Source organism: Sceloporus occidentalis, unplaced genomic scaffold, assembly GCF_023333645.1.
Source record: "Sceloporus occidentalis isolate IW3139 unplaced genomic scaffold, rSceOcc1.0.p SCAF_4, whole genome shotgun sequence".
NCBI lineage: Eukaryota > Metazoa > Chordata > Lepidosauria > Squamata > Phrynosomatidae > Sceloporus > Sceloporus occidentalis.
The window spans coordinates 83,960,549-83,980,413 of record NW_028316984.1 but is presented as its reverse complement, the minus strand read 5'-3'; the positions used below and the strand labels follow the sequence as shown (position 1 = coordinate 83,980,413).

The following is a 19,865-nucleotide window of genomic DNA, read 5'->3' as shown; positions in this document are numbered from 1 at the left end:
GTAAACATATACTACAAGTACGCTGTGACACACATTTATTAAGCGCCCCTGAACTCAATGGAACTTACTTCTGCGTAGACACATATAGTATTACATTTCAAATCTGTTCACATTTAAGGCACCACAGTATTCTTTGTTGCTTTTTTCCTCAAGATTAACACACTAACCTCCATTGGGAGATGCTTATTATAGGGGTGCACCACTTTGAAGAGGTTAGCTCTCACCACATGAGTTCAAGTACAGTGAGCCTGTATTATATGTGGGCGTGCCATATGCGACTTTCAGCATATGCTGAAAGCTGTGCCAGAAAAAGCAATGGCGTATGCCAGAAGAAGAAATGGTACGCTGCACCATTGGCATGAGCCCCATTGTTTTTAATGGGGCTCCACTATACGTGGTATTTCCCTTACGTGGGGGGTGGGTGGGTCCAGAACGGATTTCCCGCATAAGGGATGGGCCCACTGTAATAGTGGAAGAAGAAGGCTGTGTTGTGATTCATACAATTTTATTAAACAATAAGCAGTAGGAAAAACAGGATTAGAATCCATGGAAAGAAACAAGGAGATGTAGAAAAAGTCACTCTGGTCAAGGGAAGATCCTTCAAGGTCTACTGTAGGATCAAAACTTTAAACTGGATACCTTTTGGGACTATTGGGAAGTCATGAGAGCTCTCTCTCTCTCTCTCTCTCTTTTTGAAAAGTTTAAAGGCTCTGCTTCAGCACACCAGCACTGAGTACTTGTAGCATATCAGCAGCTACATAATACATTAAGATTTCTTATGCAGTATGGATAGTCAGAAGATATATCAGTCTACTGGTAGATCTCTGCATGATTTGCAATACATCATCTTTGACATCTTCAGCTGTCAAATCTTTAACAGCAGCAGCAAAGTGAATGCCTAACATAAATTATTAGAGTCCCTGTGCTATATATATCAAGGCAGATGTGAATTGTAACCACGAAGTTCAGTAGAGAATTTAACTCCATCTCTGAGCCATTATTTTGCAATGGACTCCAGCTGATAGACCTTAAGGTTCTAGCATTCCTTGGAGGCCCAAATGACTAGTTAAAACCTGACTTTTTTAAAAAAAAAAGCCTTTGGGGCCTAATGATTTCACCCTATGGTACACCCCATGTTTTATTTTATTTTATTACATATTAAATTATTCTAATTAGTTTAATGGTAATCTACCCAGATTTCTTACAATATATGGTGGGAATGGAGTAATGTAAATAAATAATAATAAATCAGTATAAATAAAGTAAATATTGGAAAAGTCTGAATCCTCCCTTTCACTATTAGAGAGGATGCATGACAATGAAATTAAGGTCCTAGAATACCATATGGTCTCAAAGCAAATTCCCTTCCCAGTTCCTTGTCCAGCTTGACACTACACTACACTACACTACACTACACACACACACACACAACCATCCTTCATGTGATACAAACTGAGTTTTTTATTACCTTGGCGCTGGTGGAGTGAGGCATTGCAGCTGAAGTGCTGCTGCTGCTATAACCAGGTCTGTACTTATACATAGTAGGAGTTGGTGGGCTGTCTTTGCCTAACAAACTGCTGTCTGTAGAGAGAAAGGGAGATACATACATGCACTCACAAGCCATGTGATATACAGTCACCTGCAACGTCACTCCAAGAGGTACAAAAAATCTCACACTTAGCACTGTACTGAAGTTCTACATATGGTAAACAACTGATTCATGAGAGCCAGGTAAGAGCCTAAGGAAGGTGGACACGCCATGGAGGTCAAGGAATCAGCCAGGAGCTAAGAGATGTATAACTTGGGTAGGGATGAAATGAAATGAGAGGAACATTTCCTCAGCAATGAAATCATGAAGCAGCATCCAGCCTCTGCATGCAAGCCTCGTCAGTCCTAACCCCTGTGGCTGTCAATTTTAAGCCCTACTGGATGAACAGTATCAGACTTGATTGGAGAACTCTAAGGCAAAAACTGAAAAAGTAGTGAAAATGTCTTCACATATCATATTTACATTCAGGATTCTGCTTCTTCTGGGAACACTGCGGCAAGCATTTTACCTGAAGACAGGGAAGGAGCACTTAGTATTTTTCTTGTTGCTGTTGTTGTTCCACATCATCTCTATGATAGCAGAACATAATAGAGACCTTTTCCCCTCAGGAGCCCCACTTTCCACAACAGAAGAGGAAAGTTGTACAGTCAGTCAGTCCTCAAATTCTGACAGCTCAGTAATCCTCACATCTCACTCAGAGACAAAACTAGAGTTCTAAGATCCAATTAACTTGGGTCATATGCTAGCTACCAATGCAGCATTTGCTGCTATAACCCACTTGTCCCTAACTAGGAAGGCAAGACAGGCCTTGGTCAACTGCAGCAAAAGATGGCCTAGTGGTTATTCCAAAAAATAACCACTGCATTTTGTCAGTGACTCACTACTGACCAGCATCACTACCTGATACTGCAATTGCAGACTTGATCATTGTGTAAACTATGTCCCTTATCTCCCTGGCATGCTCCTCTTACCCTCATTGGTGGTCAGGGTTAAATGCGTCCTCAGACCTGTGTAGCGGCTGAGGTCTGGCTTGGGCGGGGGTGGTGGCTCAGCATCAGCGGACTGGCTCTCCATCACTTCAAGACTTCCTTTGGACTGCAGAGACAAAGTGCAGAGGAGCAATCAGAAGAATGAGGCAGGACTAAAAGTCCTGAACATTGTCCCCAGCTCAATAAAGTTGCACAAGTGATTAGAGGAACCTACAACTATCTTAACATTTCTGGAAGGGTGGTCATAGACTGTGCATGTCTCAATTGCTGGATGAAAAGGGAGAGGGTTAGTCAGATTATCTAAAATACATAAGGAGGAACTCTCATGCAGCGATGGCCACATGGGAGGGAAACAGACTTTCATTTATTGGGGAAAATTGAAAATAAGGAGCAAGAACATGCAGGAAGAACATCCAAGAGGCTTACTTGGTCCTACTCACGTACATAGTGGCAAAACTTTGAAAAAGCCACTGCCTGGGCAGCACCTTCACGTCCTCCTCACCTTTGTTCTTGTCAGCTCAGCCTGGATACCATTGTCCATTATCTTTACAGCAATCTGCCCATCTGATATTTCCGGCCGCAGGAATGGTGGCCTCACTAATACAGTCTGCTCTGCCTTTGGTCGCCCAAGATACCTAGTGAAATATTGGATGAAAATAAAACACACACTGACTAAAGTCAAGAAGGATGAGGTAGCATTTCTTGCAAGTACAATGTGACTAAATTATGTTTACCTGCTCCAACAAGATAGCTGGTAAAGAGAGGAAGTTGTTGAGGTATGGACCTCTTTATATCCAAAGAACTGCAAAAAGAATATTGCTACGAGAAAAGAGGCTGTCTTTCCCATGAAGATGTGTTGTCCCCACAATTCTCAGATGGAATAATGAAATTCCAATGCTGCCTGTGACACGTGGCTCTCTATGTAGAACCAAATGCACTTGTCCAGCCATCTTTCCCTCAGCTTTCCATGTTACACAAAAAGCTATATTGCCACATTCTCATGTAGCAGCGAGGAAAGGAAGGAAAGATAGATCTCACACTAGCAATGTAACATCTTGGAGACCACGTATTTCCTTGAACATAGGAACCACTAGATGCTGCTCAAATTACATCAACAGAATTATTTCTGTATAAACAAAATATCAATCAAATGTAACAGATAAATCACAGATTGAGTACATAAACAGGCTAAATTGACTTATTTGCTTTCTTTGCTTCACTGGATGTGAAATTAAGATTAAAAACTGAAAAGCATATTTAGCTCTTCTTCATGGAAAAGGCAACAATATAATGGAAGAAAGCATGAAGTAATTAGTGATGTCATAGAATATCAGTCTCCACAAGTCCAAAACAAAGGAATAGCCTACAAAAAGTACAGTATGATGTCAAATAATTGGTGCATTATTTTCTTGTAGACTTTTCTTGTATTTATTGATGTAATGCAAAAGAAATAGTTTTTTTCCCACAACTCATGCTTACAGGCAGCTGTGAAATGTATACAACTGACTACATATAAATAAATTATACACAAAGTGGTGTATAAATGCTGACCAGAGAACAGTAGTACTACTAGATTCTAGTTCACAAGACAGCAGGCACGTAGAATGCAGAAAAGCATCTACACGTGGCAGAAACACATTAAGTACTAGTATATGTGAATGCCTCTAGGCAAAGCAAAAGGAATATTGATCAACATTTCAGACTATAGTAAACCTTGAAAAGATAAAATGGGTATTACAGAATTGTATCAGAGACAATATTCACACAGAATTCTATCCCATCTATGCATGCAAGTATGCAGAGCAAAAGGTCTATCAATGAGAAAGAGTATCACAGATGTTATCTGTGGCTAATGAGCTTTGCATATCATTTCAAACAAGGGTATGTATATAACACACAAGCATCTATCTCTAAAAAAAGCTGCATGGTAGAAGAGCAACAATTCATCTATAAAAGGTTTATTTGATGAGAATCTAGATGTGGGAAGACAACTATACCTCATACAGGCTGATTATAGCCATCACTATATAAAGCAAATTAGAAGCACCTTCAAAGAAGAAAGAGTCCAGTACATCAGCCTTTAAACAGAATTAATCAGTACTATTCACACGTATCTCGAGATCTGCTAGCATTCCCTTTCTTTATAAAGGACATGAAATCATACAATAGTACTCTAACCCCTGAACTGGCTGTCAGCAATTGCTCCTCTCATCCTACTACCTTCCTACATAAGCATTCACATGGCAGAACTTACCTGGGGGCTGGGGAACTGCAGAGGACACGACTGACATTTTTACAGCAACCATTGGTGAATGGGTTTACCCCACCCCGGAATTTGCCTGTAACCTGCAACAGCAAAAAATTGGTCAGGGGAACCAACATACAATGAAGCAAAAAAGGAAACCAACTGAAGAATACAAACCTGTTCATTGGTAGTGCGTCCTCTGGCTACCAGTACGACATGGAATCCAGTAAGGCCAGCTACAGGAATGAAAAACAAGCCAGCTACACACATCACAGCCATGCTGACAAGAAGGTCAAGGAAACAATACTCAAAGATGCTCATGCAATTCTTATTTGGGGATTTCTTTTCCAGCGACATACCCACAAACACTGTCCCAATGGGACATCAGGGTTCCTATTTTTATTAAGGAACTCTTCATAAAGAAAGGATACGTCACAGCCATGCGGATCCCAGAGAGCTCCTCTACTTGATACAAAACATAGAGCAAGCCAAAACCAAACACACCCATGATATGTGCTGTAAGTGAGAGCAGGAAGAGGAAGAAATAGCGGTAATTGCGCCGTCCAATGCAGTTGTTGACCCAGGGACAGTGATGGTCAAACTCCTACCAGTCAGAAGATAAAGAACAAACTTAGAAAAAGTTCATTTCTAGAAAAATATGCTACAGTCTAGTGAATTCCAGTACTTACATAACTAGTCCAATCTTCAGCACAATAGACTCCAACCCAAATTTATAATCATGCAGAAGGCAAGATGAAACTCCTATTAGCAAGAGTAAGCAGGATGACTTGTGGTCAACTGGCAGACTATGGAAAACTATTGTCTGCTGGAGTATGCCTTATGATGACTTATAGCATTACCTCCTGTTTAAACATGTGCTAATTGTAGCAAGTTGAATTGTTGTACACCAAGCAGGAAGAGACCCAGAAAACACATATACTATATCTGTATAAGCCCAACTCTTTTAGATTCAAAGTTCTGTAAAAGCCAAATAACCTCTCTCTTGTTCATCACAAGAAACAGCCAAGAGAAGCCTAGATTACTCATTCCCAGTCTTTACTGTTAGATGACAGACATGAGTACAAAAGTTTTATTATTGTTTTACATTTTATTTTATTTGTGCCCTGCCTTTCTTCCAGTATTTGCTCTACTTGGGATAGCATATCATTTGCTTTAGACACACCTTACATTGCCTCAAGTCTGAAGACAAACCTTGCTTTAAAAATCTAAAGCTTTACATATCTATTCTCTCCTCACTGATATCATGAGGAAAGGGCAGGGGGTGGAGGATTCCATCCTTTGGGACAACAGTGTCTTTGAAGGGTCAGGCATTGTCTATTCAGCTGTGTTTGGAGCAATGAAAGCTTTCATCCTTCAAAATAAATGGAAAGGGAAAGCTCATTTACCTATGACTGCTCCAAAGGTACTACATGTGTTTCCTTCTGATGGAGCCCATTAGAGCTTTATCGTTACCCTATACCTTACTATACAAAGTGGACCCAACTCTTTGGGTCCAACCGTTTGCTTTTGAGGAGGAACTGCTTTGCTCTGGGTATTTTTGGATAACTTCCAAAAATTCTACTATGGATTGATATTCAGGTTGCACCCACAGTGGATCCACATCCTTCCTCAACAGCAACGGTGACAGGAAGAAAGAAGACAGTTGGAAAGGTAGCACTCTCAGACGGGGATCAGTGAAATCCAATCTAGTGGTGGTACTTGCTGTGGGGTGTGTGCAATTTGTTTTCTCTCTTTTGTATATGTTTTTAGTTGTACTTGCAATTAAAGTATTCTTTAAAAATCTATAAAAGAGGTTAATATTTCCTATAATGCCAACACTTGCTGCTCAGTGCCTGGAGACAACTTAGAAAATCTGTGCATACCATCTTGAATGCCACTGAATACCGGTGGAATATAAATATAAAAATAAACATGAACACAAGATTAGCAAAAATTTCTATAGCCTTAATTACTCCCTCTATCTCTCCCCTAGGTCATTGTTTTGTGATGGGTAGTAGCTGTTGGACCTAGGTTTATCTTGATCTTTAACACTCTAAATGATATTCTGTAACCTGACCCCATAACTCCAGTCTCAGAGTTGATCTCAAAAAATACAAAATACCCAAAGTACAGGTACAGTCTCCCTTATTCAGAATTCTGAAATCTTAAGTAATCCAAAATCCATAACTGACCACATGGGTGGCACCTTTGCTTTCTGATGGTTCAGTGTACACAAACTTTGTTTCATATACAAAGTTATTTAAAAATATTATGTATAAATTTACATTCAGGTTGTATGTATAAGTTGTATACAAATTAATTTTATTTTTAGACTTGGGTTCCATCTCCGAGATATCTAATTAAGTATATGCAAATATTCCAAAATCCAAAAATATCCAAAGTCCAAAACACTTCTGGTCCCAAGCGTTTTGGATAAGGGAAACTCAACCTGTACATCATTCCAGTCTCCTTGACATTCTTCTCCCTTACTCAATTTATTTTCTAGTAAACTCATATTTTAAATTCAAAAGTAATGAAAATAATGGGGAAAGCTCCAAGAGAAATACAAAAACAAAAAAGAGGAAGAAAATAATACATTGATTTTTTAATTTGCAAGATGAGACTATACCACATTGTACATACACACAGATATAGCAATTTCCTGCTATTTGTTATAGTTCCATTTAGCAGAAATTCAATGTTAGAAGATATGTAGTTTCCCCACCTTTAAGCATTTATACTGTGAACTTTTATAAGAATGAAGACAGTAAATTTCTTTGTTTTCACTCTCACATTTGATTCCTTCTAAACTGTTAATAGCACCAGTGTTGGTGTGACATGTAGTGCTGGTTTATCATGTAGTGGTTTCCATCCCGCCCCCCCGCCCCCCATTTCTCACCTCTACACAGTTGTCGCAGACACTGCAATGGGAACAGCGTGGGGGGCGGTAGAAGCGGCATGTTGCACACCATTTCATGCGCACCTGAATACCTTTTATCTCCACAGTCTTGTATAGTGGAGCTCGGAAGTCATCTTCCTTATCCTCATCTTCTTCAGCTGACAGAAAAGAAAATAATATCAATGAAGTAGTGCCAACCCAAGATCAACATTCCCCCATTCCAAGGTTCACTCAGCTTGCCACTACCATTTGCTGTTGTTGTTTTGGTAAGAGTCCTCTATTTTTCTGAGCATGGAGAAAATATGGGAGGATACTGTATTTGTCCTTAGGGAAGCCAAACAAGCAGCAAAATGTTAAAGTCTTTTTTAGTCTTCTCTCAGGCTCAGAAGGACAGGGATAAGCACTTGCCCCGCTTGAAACTATGGTAGAAGGCAGGACTTTGTCCCTAAGTCTGCTCTAGGGTCCTGGAATTGTTCCAAGTCACTTAATAATTACAATATGACATCACAAGGGATACTCCTTCCTGTTCTTTTTGAACAGAATGGATGAACAACAATAATTTGGTTGGCTCCTACAACAGGCACTGCTCTCCACTCAGCCCAAATATTGCAACAGCTTTCAAGAACTCATCCTTTCCTTACACTGAAGTCAACAGTAGCCAGAAGCTCTATATTGCCTTGAGGAAAAGTATTAAAATGGCCTTCCACAGCTAGGATCCACACAACTGTGTTGGACTCCCATCAACAACAGCTAGCACGGCCAATGGTAAGGCATTATGGGAACGGCAAAGTCAAACAGGATCAAGTTGTATAGGGCTGTTTTTTTAAGCCATCTAGAAGATTTTCAAGGCTTTATTTCTTAATGGAGAAATGAATTCAATGGCAGGAATCTTGTAGTTGCTGTTACACTGGCATAAAACCTTTTTCAGAGTTGCAGAGCAGCATGGGCAAGGGGAGGGGAGGCTGGGGTCCAAAACACACTGCAGAAATATTCTAGTTTGAGACTGCTTTAACTGTCCTGGCTCTGTGCTAGGGAATCTTGGGAATTGTAGTTAGTTGTGGCACCAAAGTTCTCTGACAGAGAAGGATAAATGTATCACAAAACTACAGTTTCCAGGATTCCCTAGCACTGAGCCAGGGCAGTTAAAGCTGTCTCAAACTGGATTATTTCTACAGTGTGCTTTGGATCTCCGAAAACTTTTATTTGCTACTTTCCAGAAAGAAAGTTCCATTTTCATGAACAGTCTATTTTTTTTGAAGGTAAGGACATTCTAGAAGGCTGCCCTGGAAAACTGAAATTTTCTAAAGCAGTTTTCCCACAATGCCTTTAGCATCAAGGACCCATCTAGAATCAGGCACTGAAGAAAAAGGCTGCTGAGAAGCCAGCGGCTTTCTTAATGGACAGCAACAACAAAGGATCCCCCCCCCCCCCCGCTGCTATCATACAGTTTTTAAAAAAACTGTTAGCCAACAGGATCTCACTCTAAGTGCTCTTACTACACCAGTTTATGGTATTAAAATGGCCATTCATACATTTCATACATTGTTTTAAACCTCTATTGAGTTAAAAATGTCTACCGGTAATCATTAGGATCAAGAAAATTTATACTCTTCATCTAGAAAACTGAACCAGTCATCATCAAACCAAAACCTTTCCAGATTATCAATGCCTTACAAGATGCTTCTTGGACAGGGACGGTTCTCACCTCGAGGAAATATGCCTGGATCCATGAAGGTGGCCATACTGAAGTTGGCCAGTACAAAGAGAAAAACCACAGCATTGTAAATGGGTATGAATGGAGAGATATAGAAGCTGAGCCCAGGGCACCTGCGCAAACAAAGAAAAGGTAAGCTAAAACAAAGCCAGTCATCTTTCCAGCCAGATTAACTATATTTTGTTCCAGCATCAAATAAAAGCTTTGAGAGCTTTCCATCTAAATAAAGCCAGAGCATTAGCAAATGGAAAAGAAGCAGCACACAGCTGACTCCCAATATGCTTTGAATGAGAACGGATGTCTCCACAGTAGTCTCTACTGTGTCTGTTTTCAGAATCTCTGAATGAATGAAGCTGAACTGAAGAGAAGGAGAGTATGGATGTGAAGAGTATTAGACAGAGCCTCTGCTTTCTTTACATATTTCAACAGGGAGGGAAGGGGATGGACTTAATTTAACTTCTACAGGTGTTCTACTGGACACATGTTGAGAATTATACCTCTGCAACATTACTTCATTTTCACAGTCCATCTGGTGCCATCCTGCCATGGAGGGAGAGATGCAGGGCCAGCTCCATCAGGCCTGGCCTGGCCTGGCCTAAGAACCTGAGCCCTCCCTCCAGTCCATCTGGTACCATCCGGCCATGGAGGGAGAGATGCAGGGACAGCTCCATCAGTCCTGGCCTGGACTAAGAACCTGAGCCCTCCCTCCAGTCTATCTGGTGCTATCCTGCCACGGAGGGAGAGATGCAGGCCTAGCTCCATTGGGCCTGGCCTGGACTAAGAAGAACCCTCCCTCCAGTCCATTTGCCTTGATCCAGGCCTCAGAGGGAGAGAAGAACTGCTGGACTTTATCCCCTTCCCCACCAACATTCCCTTCCTAGTCTTCCAGTACTAATACCTTGTCTTCCAGTACAAATATCTTCTCATTTCCAATAAGAGGACTGCACAGAATAGATAACTGCAATGTGCAAACTCTAACAAGTAGCACCACTGCTTACATACCACTACTTTTGCAATCATGCAGTGACACGATTGCCCAACTCAGTACAGCATAGGTCTATGCTTTCATTACTCATATGCAAGTGGTAAGTCCTACTTGCAACTGCAGCTTCTTCAGTCAGAATGCTGTCAAGACAGAAAGAAATCACAAAATCTTCCCTGCTATACAATATGTTGAGTTTGGCAATAGGGTTCTAAAAGAGACACCGCAAATTAAGTTAGTTTTCAGCCTTGGGCATAATAAAAGAATCTAATCAAATTTGAGTGTATTAGGACTTCAGATAAATGTTCATCTACACAAAATAATGATGTATGCAGATGACTTCTTTTAAGTAGTCCAGAAACTTGAATCATCCTTCCCTGTCATAAAGAGCGTACTAGATACCTTTGGGAAATTCTCAGGGCTCAGGATTAATTACCACAAATCCAAAATAACATATATGAATGTCTCTCAATCAGATCAAGAGAGAATGTTATGTATTTCTAATTTACAAACATGTCCTTCTGGATTCTCTTATTTGGGCATTCTCATCACAAAAAATTTATCTCAACTGGTCCCTAGGAACTATAACCCAGTTATTGATGAAAGCAAAAATAAGAGAATGGAAAAGGCTGAACTTTTCATTTCTTGGCAGGATTACCTTGGTAAAAAATGTTTCTAACCCCACAATTGTTCTTTTTATTTCAATCTATTCCTATTAGTCCAGGCCCACACAAATTTAAGGTCTGGCAAAAAATAATTACCAATTTTATATTCTACGGTAAAAAACAAACAAACCCAGATTTCCCAAAGCAGCCCAATTCAGCCACACTAAGGAAGGTGGATTAACAATTCCTGAACTCAAGACATGTTTTCATGCTTTTCCAACTGAACCAGTTCTCCCAATTTGTCATAGAATCACATTCCACTAAATGGGTTCATATGGGACAAGAGGATAAGAATTTAACCAATCTTAATCTCCTCTTTTCTACTAAGGCTCAAAGGAAGTTGAGAGACATACATAATCCAATCTTCAACAATTCCATTCTCATATGGAAACAGTGGGCACACTTAATTGACCTTGATCACCTATCTGTCCTTTTTAGTGCACTCCAGCTTTTATGAAATAGATAGATCAGCCTACTTCAGAAATTGGAAAAAACATGGAATATGGATAACTGATGCAGGAAAGCTGAGATCTCCGGTTAGTTTGTCCAATGCCTTGAGACAAGCCAATTCCACTTGACTCCAAATGTTGCTAGTCCTCCACTTTGCACACCACATCCTGCTAAAAGGTTATAGTTCTAGAACCCCAACTTTTTATGAATCCATCTTTATAGATAAGGGACAATCTGGGGGGCAGCCACTATATATAAAAACCTAATACATTCCATTTATGCTAAAAATAATTCTGCCAGAATAACCTGGCAGTTAGACTTAAATATGGCTATATCAGAGGGAACTTAGGCACACATCTGGTCCTCCTCCATATATAAATCAAGATAGGCAGCTGCAAAGGCAAGTGCTTTAAAAACAGCATACAAATGGTATTTAACCCCTGTGAAACTCTCAAAGATATTGAAAAATGTTTCACCATACTGTTGGGGAGGCTGTAAGGCTCAAGGTTTTTACACACACGTGGGTTGAATGTACTAGGATCAATCTTTTCAGAATGCAGTACTGATGCAGATATCTGACATTATAAAACAACCAGTGAAATTTTGTCCGGCCTTATTATTGTTATCAATCTTTAGCAAAGCCAATTGTCAGGTAAAACACCGGAGACTCGTCATATTCCTAATCTCTGCAGCTAGAATTGAAATTGCGAGATGCTGGAAGACAGGGATTTTGTTACTTGAAAACTGGTGGGAAAGGGTCTGGGACACATTGTTGTCAGAAAAACTTTCCTACTGCTTCAAGAACAGATCTGGGGGGGGGGGGGGGGATGGAACACACATTCATTGAGGATTGGTCTGTTTTTATTCCTTCATGAACAGATCCAGGAAAAAATTGGCACATACATTCATTGAGGATTGGTCTGTTTTTATTAATTATGTCAATAACAATATATCTCATTTTGCTCCATCTTCACAACAAGATGGTTTTTGGAAAGACATCTTGGACACTGACCACTCAACTGTGGCAAAATTATTTATGATTTCCCTTTCTGGATCTTTTTACAACTTTGAAGGAATGTATTATTATTGGGTGGAAATTTCTTTTTGCTCATTCCCAAGGTCTGTTATTTCTATTGTTTATAAGTTTATTATTTGATAAAACTTAATATTTTTTTAAAAAAAGAAACAAAAAGAAACTAATCAAAAGCGTTTCCATAGTACAGTACTAGGATCTTCAATTGTTGGGAAGAGGGATACCTACTAAGGGCTAAGTAAATATTTCAAATTATTAACTGCTCTACTAGTCAAGTACTTAATTATCCAGACCTAATAACATGCATACCCCAACTAATTCCTGGCAGTAGATAATATAGTGAATCCAGTGTAATGGTGGGCTAGCCATCTGGAGCTCCTGCAGAATGTCCTGCCTCCTATTGGCCAATGGCAGCACATGCCCATGGGAGCACTGACCCAGGCACACACACATCACCTCCCATTGACTAACATGCGCTTGAGCTCCCACGTTTTTCCCATCCACAAGGAGGACCAGAACCAAAACCACACAAATGGGAAAGGCCCACTGTAATGCCATGCAACACCAACAGCTCTCAATGTCCTCTTCCCACATGTACTGTATGTGGACTCATTTGATTTGCCAGTGCTTTAAGCAGAAGGTGGTATAGTGTACTGTGATGTGGAAAATTTCATCTCAGCTTATGGGCGTTTCTTTGAGCTTCACTTACTACTCTGCATGATGACAATACTATTGTTTGTCCAACTAAATGATCTACTCTAAGGCTTACTTAGATAAAATGTGTAAAGAGCTTTCAAAGGTCATAAAAATAACCCCTCCACAGTAAAATATTATTTCTTATCATTTTTTCCAGGGCCCTCAAAACAATGTACCATTCAAAAAACCAATGCAATAAAAACAACTAACCACACCACCAAAATAAAAGCTGAGACATGTCTTTCCTAAGATAAGCCAAGAACAAGTTTAACATCCATTAAAGACCTGCAAAACAGTGCTGTTTTAAAGTGTCTGTTTAAAACTTGAGAAAAGTCAATCTGTCTTCCCCAAGTTCCAAAACTGGGCTGTGACTACAGAGGAGGCTCTGTCTTGTATACTCACCAACCTAGCCTCTGTTCGTGGTAGGACATAAAAATAGGGTCTCTCATGATGATTGAAAGTTACATTTTTTCCCCAGAGGCTGAGAGCATGTGACTTGCTCAAGGTCACCCAGTAGGTTTCATGGCTGTACAGGAAATCGAACTCCAGTCTCCAGAATTGCAGTCCAACACTCAAACTACTACACCACATTGGGTGTATGGATCAGCAGCTTTAGACAGCTATTACAATGAGTTGCCATTACTGAAAATGTTTATGTGAATGGGAAAATACCACTAATAATATTTACCTGCTTGGATGCTATATTATATGTACTGATAAGGATGTGAGTTCTGGAGAAACTACAAGCAGCTTTAACCCAGTTTATTAAGGAACAAAATGTGGCAAGAATAAACAGGTCTAGCTTGTCTAACTAGAAAATCCATGTGAAGAACAGCATCCCACATGAAAACTGCAGTAAATACCTGTATATGCTAACTTTAAAAAGGAGGGAAACACAGAAAAAGTTTGCTTCAAAAGAAATTAGGTAACTGTAAAATGTTTACCCACAGGACTGAGATGATTGATGGAAGAACACCTGGAAGTATGTCAGAGCTATCTCATGTTTACCTTGAAAGGGACAGTGAGAAACAAAGCCACTACACTTGACTGAAACATGGAAGTAGCCTGTTATTTGGATATAGATATTACCAAGGTATAAATATTGAACATGGGTCATGGCTTTAGATTGATGACTAAAGATAAAGTACAACAGTTTTTGCAAACATATATGAAAAGGAAATGGAATAGATCTGCACCTATTTCCCCACCTATTCAAATCTGTGAAAGTCTGTACTTTTTCATCCTTTCACTATATTACTCAGGCAGCAGGCTACTAACAGAAAAGAATATGGAGAAACAAAATGGTTCCTAATCAGAAAAGGGGTCAGACAAGGCTGCATTCTATCACCTTATCTATTCAACTTGTGGGCAGAAAATTTAATATGCAGAGTGAGTGTAGACAAGACAGGAGGAGGAGTGAAGATCGGAGGGAGAATATCAACAACCTAAGATATGCAGATGACACAATAATACTAGCCAAAAATATCAAAGATTTGAAATATTTATTAAAGAAGTCAAAGATGAAAGTGCAAAGGCAGGCTCGCTGTGGAACATTAAGAAAACAGAAAACAATCACCACAGAGGATATACAGGAATTCAATATAGTTAATGAAGAAATTGGCGATAGTAGGGCTCGGGAGCACACAACCACACGCTCCCGAGCCCTACTACATGCGGGTGGCACCATTACAGAGCGGGACCGCTCACACAGGGGCCGTATGCATGACGTGTGGGAGTCTGAGCGCCCGCATGTCTCTGATAGGAAGCGGTGTCGTAAAGGCTGCAATGCAGCCGGTGTTTCCCTGCCGGTCTGTGCCGCGCCTAAGATTGGGAAGAGCGACTATGAAAAAATGAGACAAGATCCTAAATTGTAAAGATATTAAGGTGAATACCAAAGTTAGGATCATCTAAGCCATTTCCATCACCTTGTACAGATGTGAGAATTGGACAGTGAAGAAAGCTGATAGAAAAAAAAATCAACTCATTTGAGATGTGATGCTGGAGGATAGTGGCCACAGGCAGCCTAAATGACAAGCAAATGGGTTCTAGAACAGATCAAGCCTGGACTCTTCCTGGAAGCCAAGATGAATAAATTGAGGTTGTCATTCTTCAGCCACATCATAAGAAGAGATGACTCAATAGAAAAAACAATAATGATAGGAAAGGCGAAGGACAGCAGAAAGAGAGAAAGACCACATATCAGATTAATAGACTGAGATGAAATTTTCCACATTACAGTAGAGAGAGATTTCTGGTTTGATCTGCTCTAGGACCCATTTGTTTGACTTCTTGGCTGTCCATGGTAACCTCAGCACTCTTCTCCTTCACCACATTTGAAATGAATTAATTCTCTTCCATAACTGTCCATCTCTCACATCCATACATAGTAATAGGGAATACAATGGCTTGTATGATTCTAACTTTTGTGCTCAGTTGTATGTCTTTACATTTTAGGATATTTTCTAGTTCTTTCATAGCTGCCCTCTCCATTCTTAGTCTTTTTATGATTTCTTGACTGCAGCCCCTGCTCTGATCAATATTTGATTCCAGGTATGAAAATTCTTTTACTATTCCTATTTCCTCATTGTCTAGGTCGAAGCTGTGTTAATTTTCTGTGGTCATTGTTTTTGTTTTCTTTATGTTCAACAATAAGCCTGCCTTTGCACTTTCCTCCTTGATCTTCTTTAGTAGTTGTTCCAAGTCTGTGATGTTTTCAGCTAGTAGTATGGTGCCATCTGTGTATCTTAGATTGTTGATATTCCTTCCTCCTGTTTTCACTCCTCCTTCTTCTGTGTCCAATCCTGCTTCTCGTATAATATGTTCTGCATACAAGTAGAACAGATAGGGTGAGAGGATGCAGCCTTTTCTCATCCCTTTGCCAATTGGGAACCATTCTGTTTCTCCGTGTTCTGTCCTGACAGTGGCCTCCTGTCCTGAGTAAAGATTCCTCATTAGAACTATTGGATCTGTTGGCACTCCCATATCTTGGGCGTTCCATAGTATTTCGTGATCTATACAGTCAAAGGCCTTGCTATAATCCATAAAGCACATGCTGATTTTCTTTTGGAATCCTTTGGTGAGCTCCATTAGCCAGCTTATGTTTGCAATGTGGTCCCTAGTGCCTCTTCCTTTCCTGAATCCTGCTTACACCACTGGGAATTCTCTCCATGTATGGTTGGAGTCTATGTTGCAGAATTTTGAGCATGATTTTGCTTGCATGGGAGATTAGAGCTGTGGTCCTATAGTTGCTGCAGTCTTTTGTATCTCCCTTTTTGTGAATGGAGATATATATGGATCATATCCAGTCTGTTGGCCATCGCTTTGTTTTCCATATCTGTTGGCATATGTTGGCTAGCACTGGTGTTGATTCTGTTAGTGTGGATTGAAGCAATTCAACTGGAATATCATCTGTTCCTGGTGATTTATTTTTTCCTCTTATATTTTTATTTTTATTTATTTTATTTTATTTTTCCTCTTCAGGTGTAAAGGGAGAGTGAGAGAGAGCTGTCATCCTTACAATAGAGCAATCTGCTAGCATATCTGGATGCTGATTAACAATGGCTGTTAGCCATTATGGGGTTCTTAACAAGAACAGTATGTTGTTGGCTTATTAATTTGTTAGTAAATCCCCCAAACATGATGGAATGGAGTGTGTGCATTTATTATGCCATAATAAACTTGTTTGTCATTTCCCCTAGTGTTTTTTTTTTAAATCACATAGTACTCTGTCTCATAGCAGAATCTAAACTCACAGAAAAACTAGGCCCATTACTCCTCATTTATGAGATACTTAAGTCACTGCAGGAATGCATGTAATAATCCCAAAGGAAATATTATTACCCACCAAGGTAAAATCTGTCCAATAATAATAATAATAATAATAATAATAATTATTATTATTATTATTATTATTATTTGTATCCCACTCTTTTCCCAGGACAGGGACTCAGAGCAGCTTCACAGCATTAAAAACAGTATAATTCAAACATTTTTTAAAAAACGTACATTAAAAAGGAATTAAATTATTACAGTATTAAAACAGATAGTTATTAAAAGAATAAAACATATTTTAAAAAGATAAAACTATATATATATAGAGGGAAAAACTGTATCAAATTTTTAAATTTTTAAAAATTAGTTGAACAGACAATTTCACTAGAGAAATTGATCCATAAACTGGACAACTAACTGGCAGAGGTGCTACAGTTACAATATTTCTGCCCTGAAAAGTGGGTGGACTAGAAAACCCTATAGTACCTCCCAGATCTAAAATCCTATGATAGGAGTATTGACGAGTCCTTTCCATAGAAAAGCCTGAGCTCAGGAACCAGCGGGCTTCCCCATTGAAGACGCCAGTGTAATACCCTAATCTTCTTTGCTGCTGGGAATTTAATCCCACCGATTTAGGGCAGCATCTGTCCCTCTTTCCCCAATCAGAGCAGTCTGTGATAAACAGATGGATTTAGGCAACATGAGCAAAGAGCTGAGAAGAAAAATGCATGGCTACCTTAACAAAATGACATACGGAGCAAAGCAAAGTAATTGACAGAAGGCTCAAAAGCCACTAAAGGTGTCCATGGTTTATATATTAAACAAGTAATGGTGGTGAGACATATTTCTGTAAATATATATATATATATATCTTCCATTACCAAAATATCCACAAGGAAAGGCACATTTCAAGTCCACCTTTCATTTATAGGTCAGTGGGAGCACGAGTTTAATCTCTAATACAGGGCAAAAGGGAGGCCAAAGCAGCAGCTAAATAGTGAGTCAACAAACTCAGCCTACTGATACTGGGCATGCTAATTATAAAAAGAGCAGTAGAATGGTGACTGGAAATAGGGATAAACTCAAAATTCAGTGTAGTCTGAGCAACAGTATTAGGCAATGCAAGCAGAAACACAAAACCAGGAAATATGATTTTCTAAGTATCTCAAGAGAACACTGCACACGGAAACAAGTCTGTAAAAGAAAAGGAACACCAAGCTTTATGTGCAACTACGTAACTTTCATTCCTTTTGTTGAGAAGTGTCACAATGATAGGAAAATTTATATTCTGAGCTTATTTATCCATTTATTATAACATACACATCCAGATGTAGTCAAAGTTGACAGAAAACCATCCAAGGTTAAACAAGGTTGTGGAGAATTTAAAGCCCCCTCAAAATAAAACAGAGGGCAGAATATGACACTGCCCATGTAGATCTGAAGTACTTCATAGTCAGTTTATTTTTAAAAGATCTGTTCTGAATATACACTTCTGGTGTATATGTAAAGACTGTTGATATTTGGATGATGAATCTTTGCCTGTGGTTGCCCATGATTCCAGTCTGATGGTCAAATGGATGAAGACGTTGGTTATCTCTTCAACACAGGAACAGAGCGAAGCTCCAAACACAAGCTTTCGGCTTGCTTGGAACAATGCCTGGAGAAACAGCTGCTAGATCAAGGAATCACTCTCCAGCAGTTCACTCCTTAGAGGGCTTTATTGCTTTGTTTCAAAAAAACACGAGCTAATCACCACTATACAAAATCTCTTACCAACCTACACACCACACTATCTCAAACTCCCACAATCCCATAGCACAGTGTTTTTGCTTATACAGTGGTACCCCGGGATACGAATTCACCGCGTTACGAAATTTCCGGGGTACGAAAAAGTTACATTGGAAAAAACTGTTCCGGGTTACGAAGGATTTTTCGGGTTACGAAATTAATTTCGGCGCGAAATTCAAATCGGAAGCCGCGGCTAGCGGCTTTCCAGCGCCTTTTCGGGTTGCGAAATGTATCGGGTTACGAACGGCGCTGCGGAACGAATTAAATTCGTAACCCGAGGTAGCACTGTATACAGAACTACCATGAGGCGACCACTAAGCCCAGTCTCTTCCTATACATTTTGCTATGCACCATAGACACCAATCTCTCTTCAGACTGAAGACATAGCATATTTACATTTAGTCCAGCTCAGTTGACCTTGAGCATTCGGCTGCTGCTCTGGACTGCAGCTGTAGCCAATTAAGGCTTCTGCAACCATTGCCACATCTGAACATTTTCACCTTCAGTACATTAACAAAGACAGACACCAAGGTACAACAAGAGGCCACATGAAGCCAGCAAAGATCTTGCTTAGGTGTTTAGCCTTCCACTTCTGAGGGAGCTATTCATATTGTGATAGTTTAATATTAAAGCCCAGAATGAAAGCGAGTGACAGAAACAGCAAGTGAGGAAGGTGGTGGCAAAATTAAAGGCAGGTAAGTGCTCTAAGCAGATAGACAGGTGCCAGAGGCTCCACCCTGGTAGAGGAGGCAATATTCAAAGATATATTCCAGCAGAAACTTTCCCAGCCTAACCCAGTAATTAACCCAGTTTACTTTTAACTTTCTCCCTCCAGAAGAGATCATCTAAGTCAGAATCCCTCCCAAATATCTAATAGGACAGGAATGCCCAACCTATTTTTATATATTCACTGTTGCAACTGACTGGAATGGAAGAGGTGATTCATTCACAATTTTACTTACATACAGTTCGGAAGGAGGCCTAGGCTGCAGAGAAGAATCAAGATGATATCTACATCTGACAGGAACTGCCTGCTACAAGCCAGCTGTCTATGTAAAGATATAAAATGGTACTTTGCTGCTAG

General features: G+C 39.7%; 1 protein-coding gene across 1 annotated transcript in view; it reads right to left on the bottom strand.

The window, feature by feature from the left end:
• Nucleotides 1-19,865, bottom strand: part of ZDHHC5 (zDHHC palmitoyltransferase 5) — a 61,147-nt gene that overhangs the window by 5,428 nt on the left and 35,854 nt on the right. The window contains exons 3-10 of the mRNA XM_089520625.1: nucleotides 9,388-9,509; nucleotides 7,683-7,840; nucleotides 5,215-5,387; nucleotides 4,961-5,063; nucleotides 4,793-4,884; nucleotides 3,041-3,173; nucleotides 2,521-2,644; nucleotides 1,469-1,581 (exon numbers count right to left, since the gene is read on the bottom strand). Coding sequence (XP_089376751.1) covers nucleotides 1,469-1,581; nucleotides 2,521-2,644; nucleotides 3,041-3,173; nucleotides 4,793-4,884; nucleotides 4,961-5,063; nucleotides 5,215-5,387; nucleotides 7,683-7,840; nucleotides 9,388-9,509 — 1,018 coding nt within the window. The remainder of the gene's footprint in view (nucleotides 1-1,468; nucleotides 1,582-2,520; nucleotides 2,645-3,040; nucleotides 3,174-4,792; nucleotides 4,885-4,960; nucleotides 5,064-5,214; nucleotides 5,388-7,682; nucleotides 7,841-9,387; nucleotides 9,510-19,865) is intronic.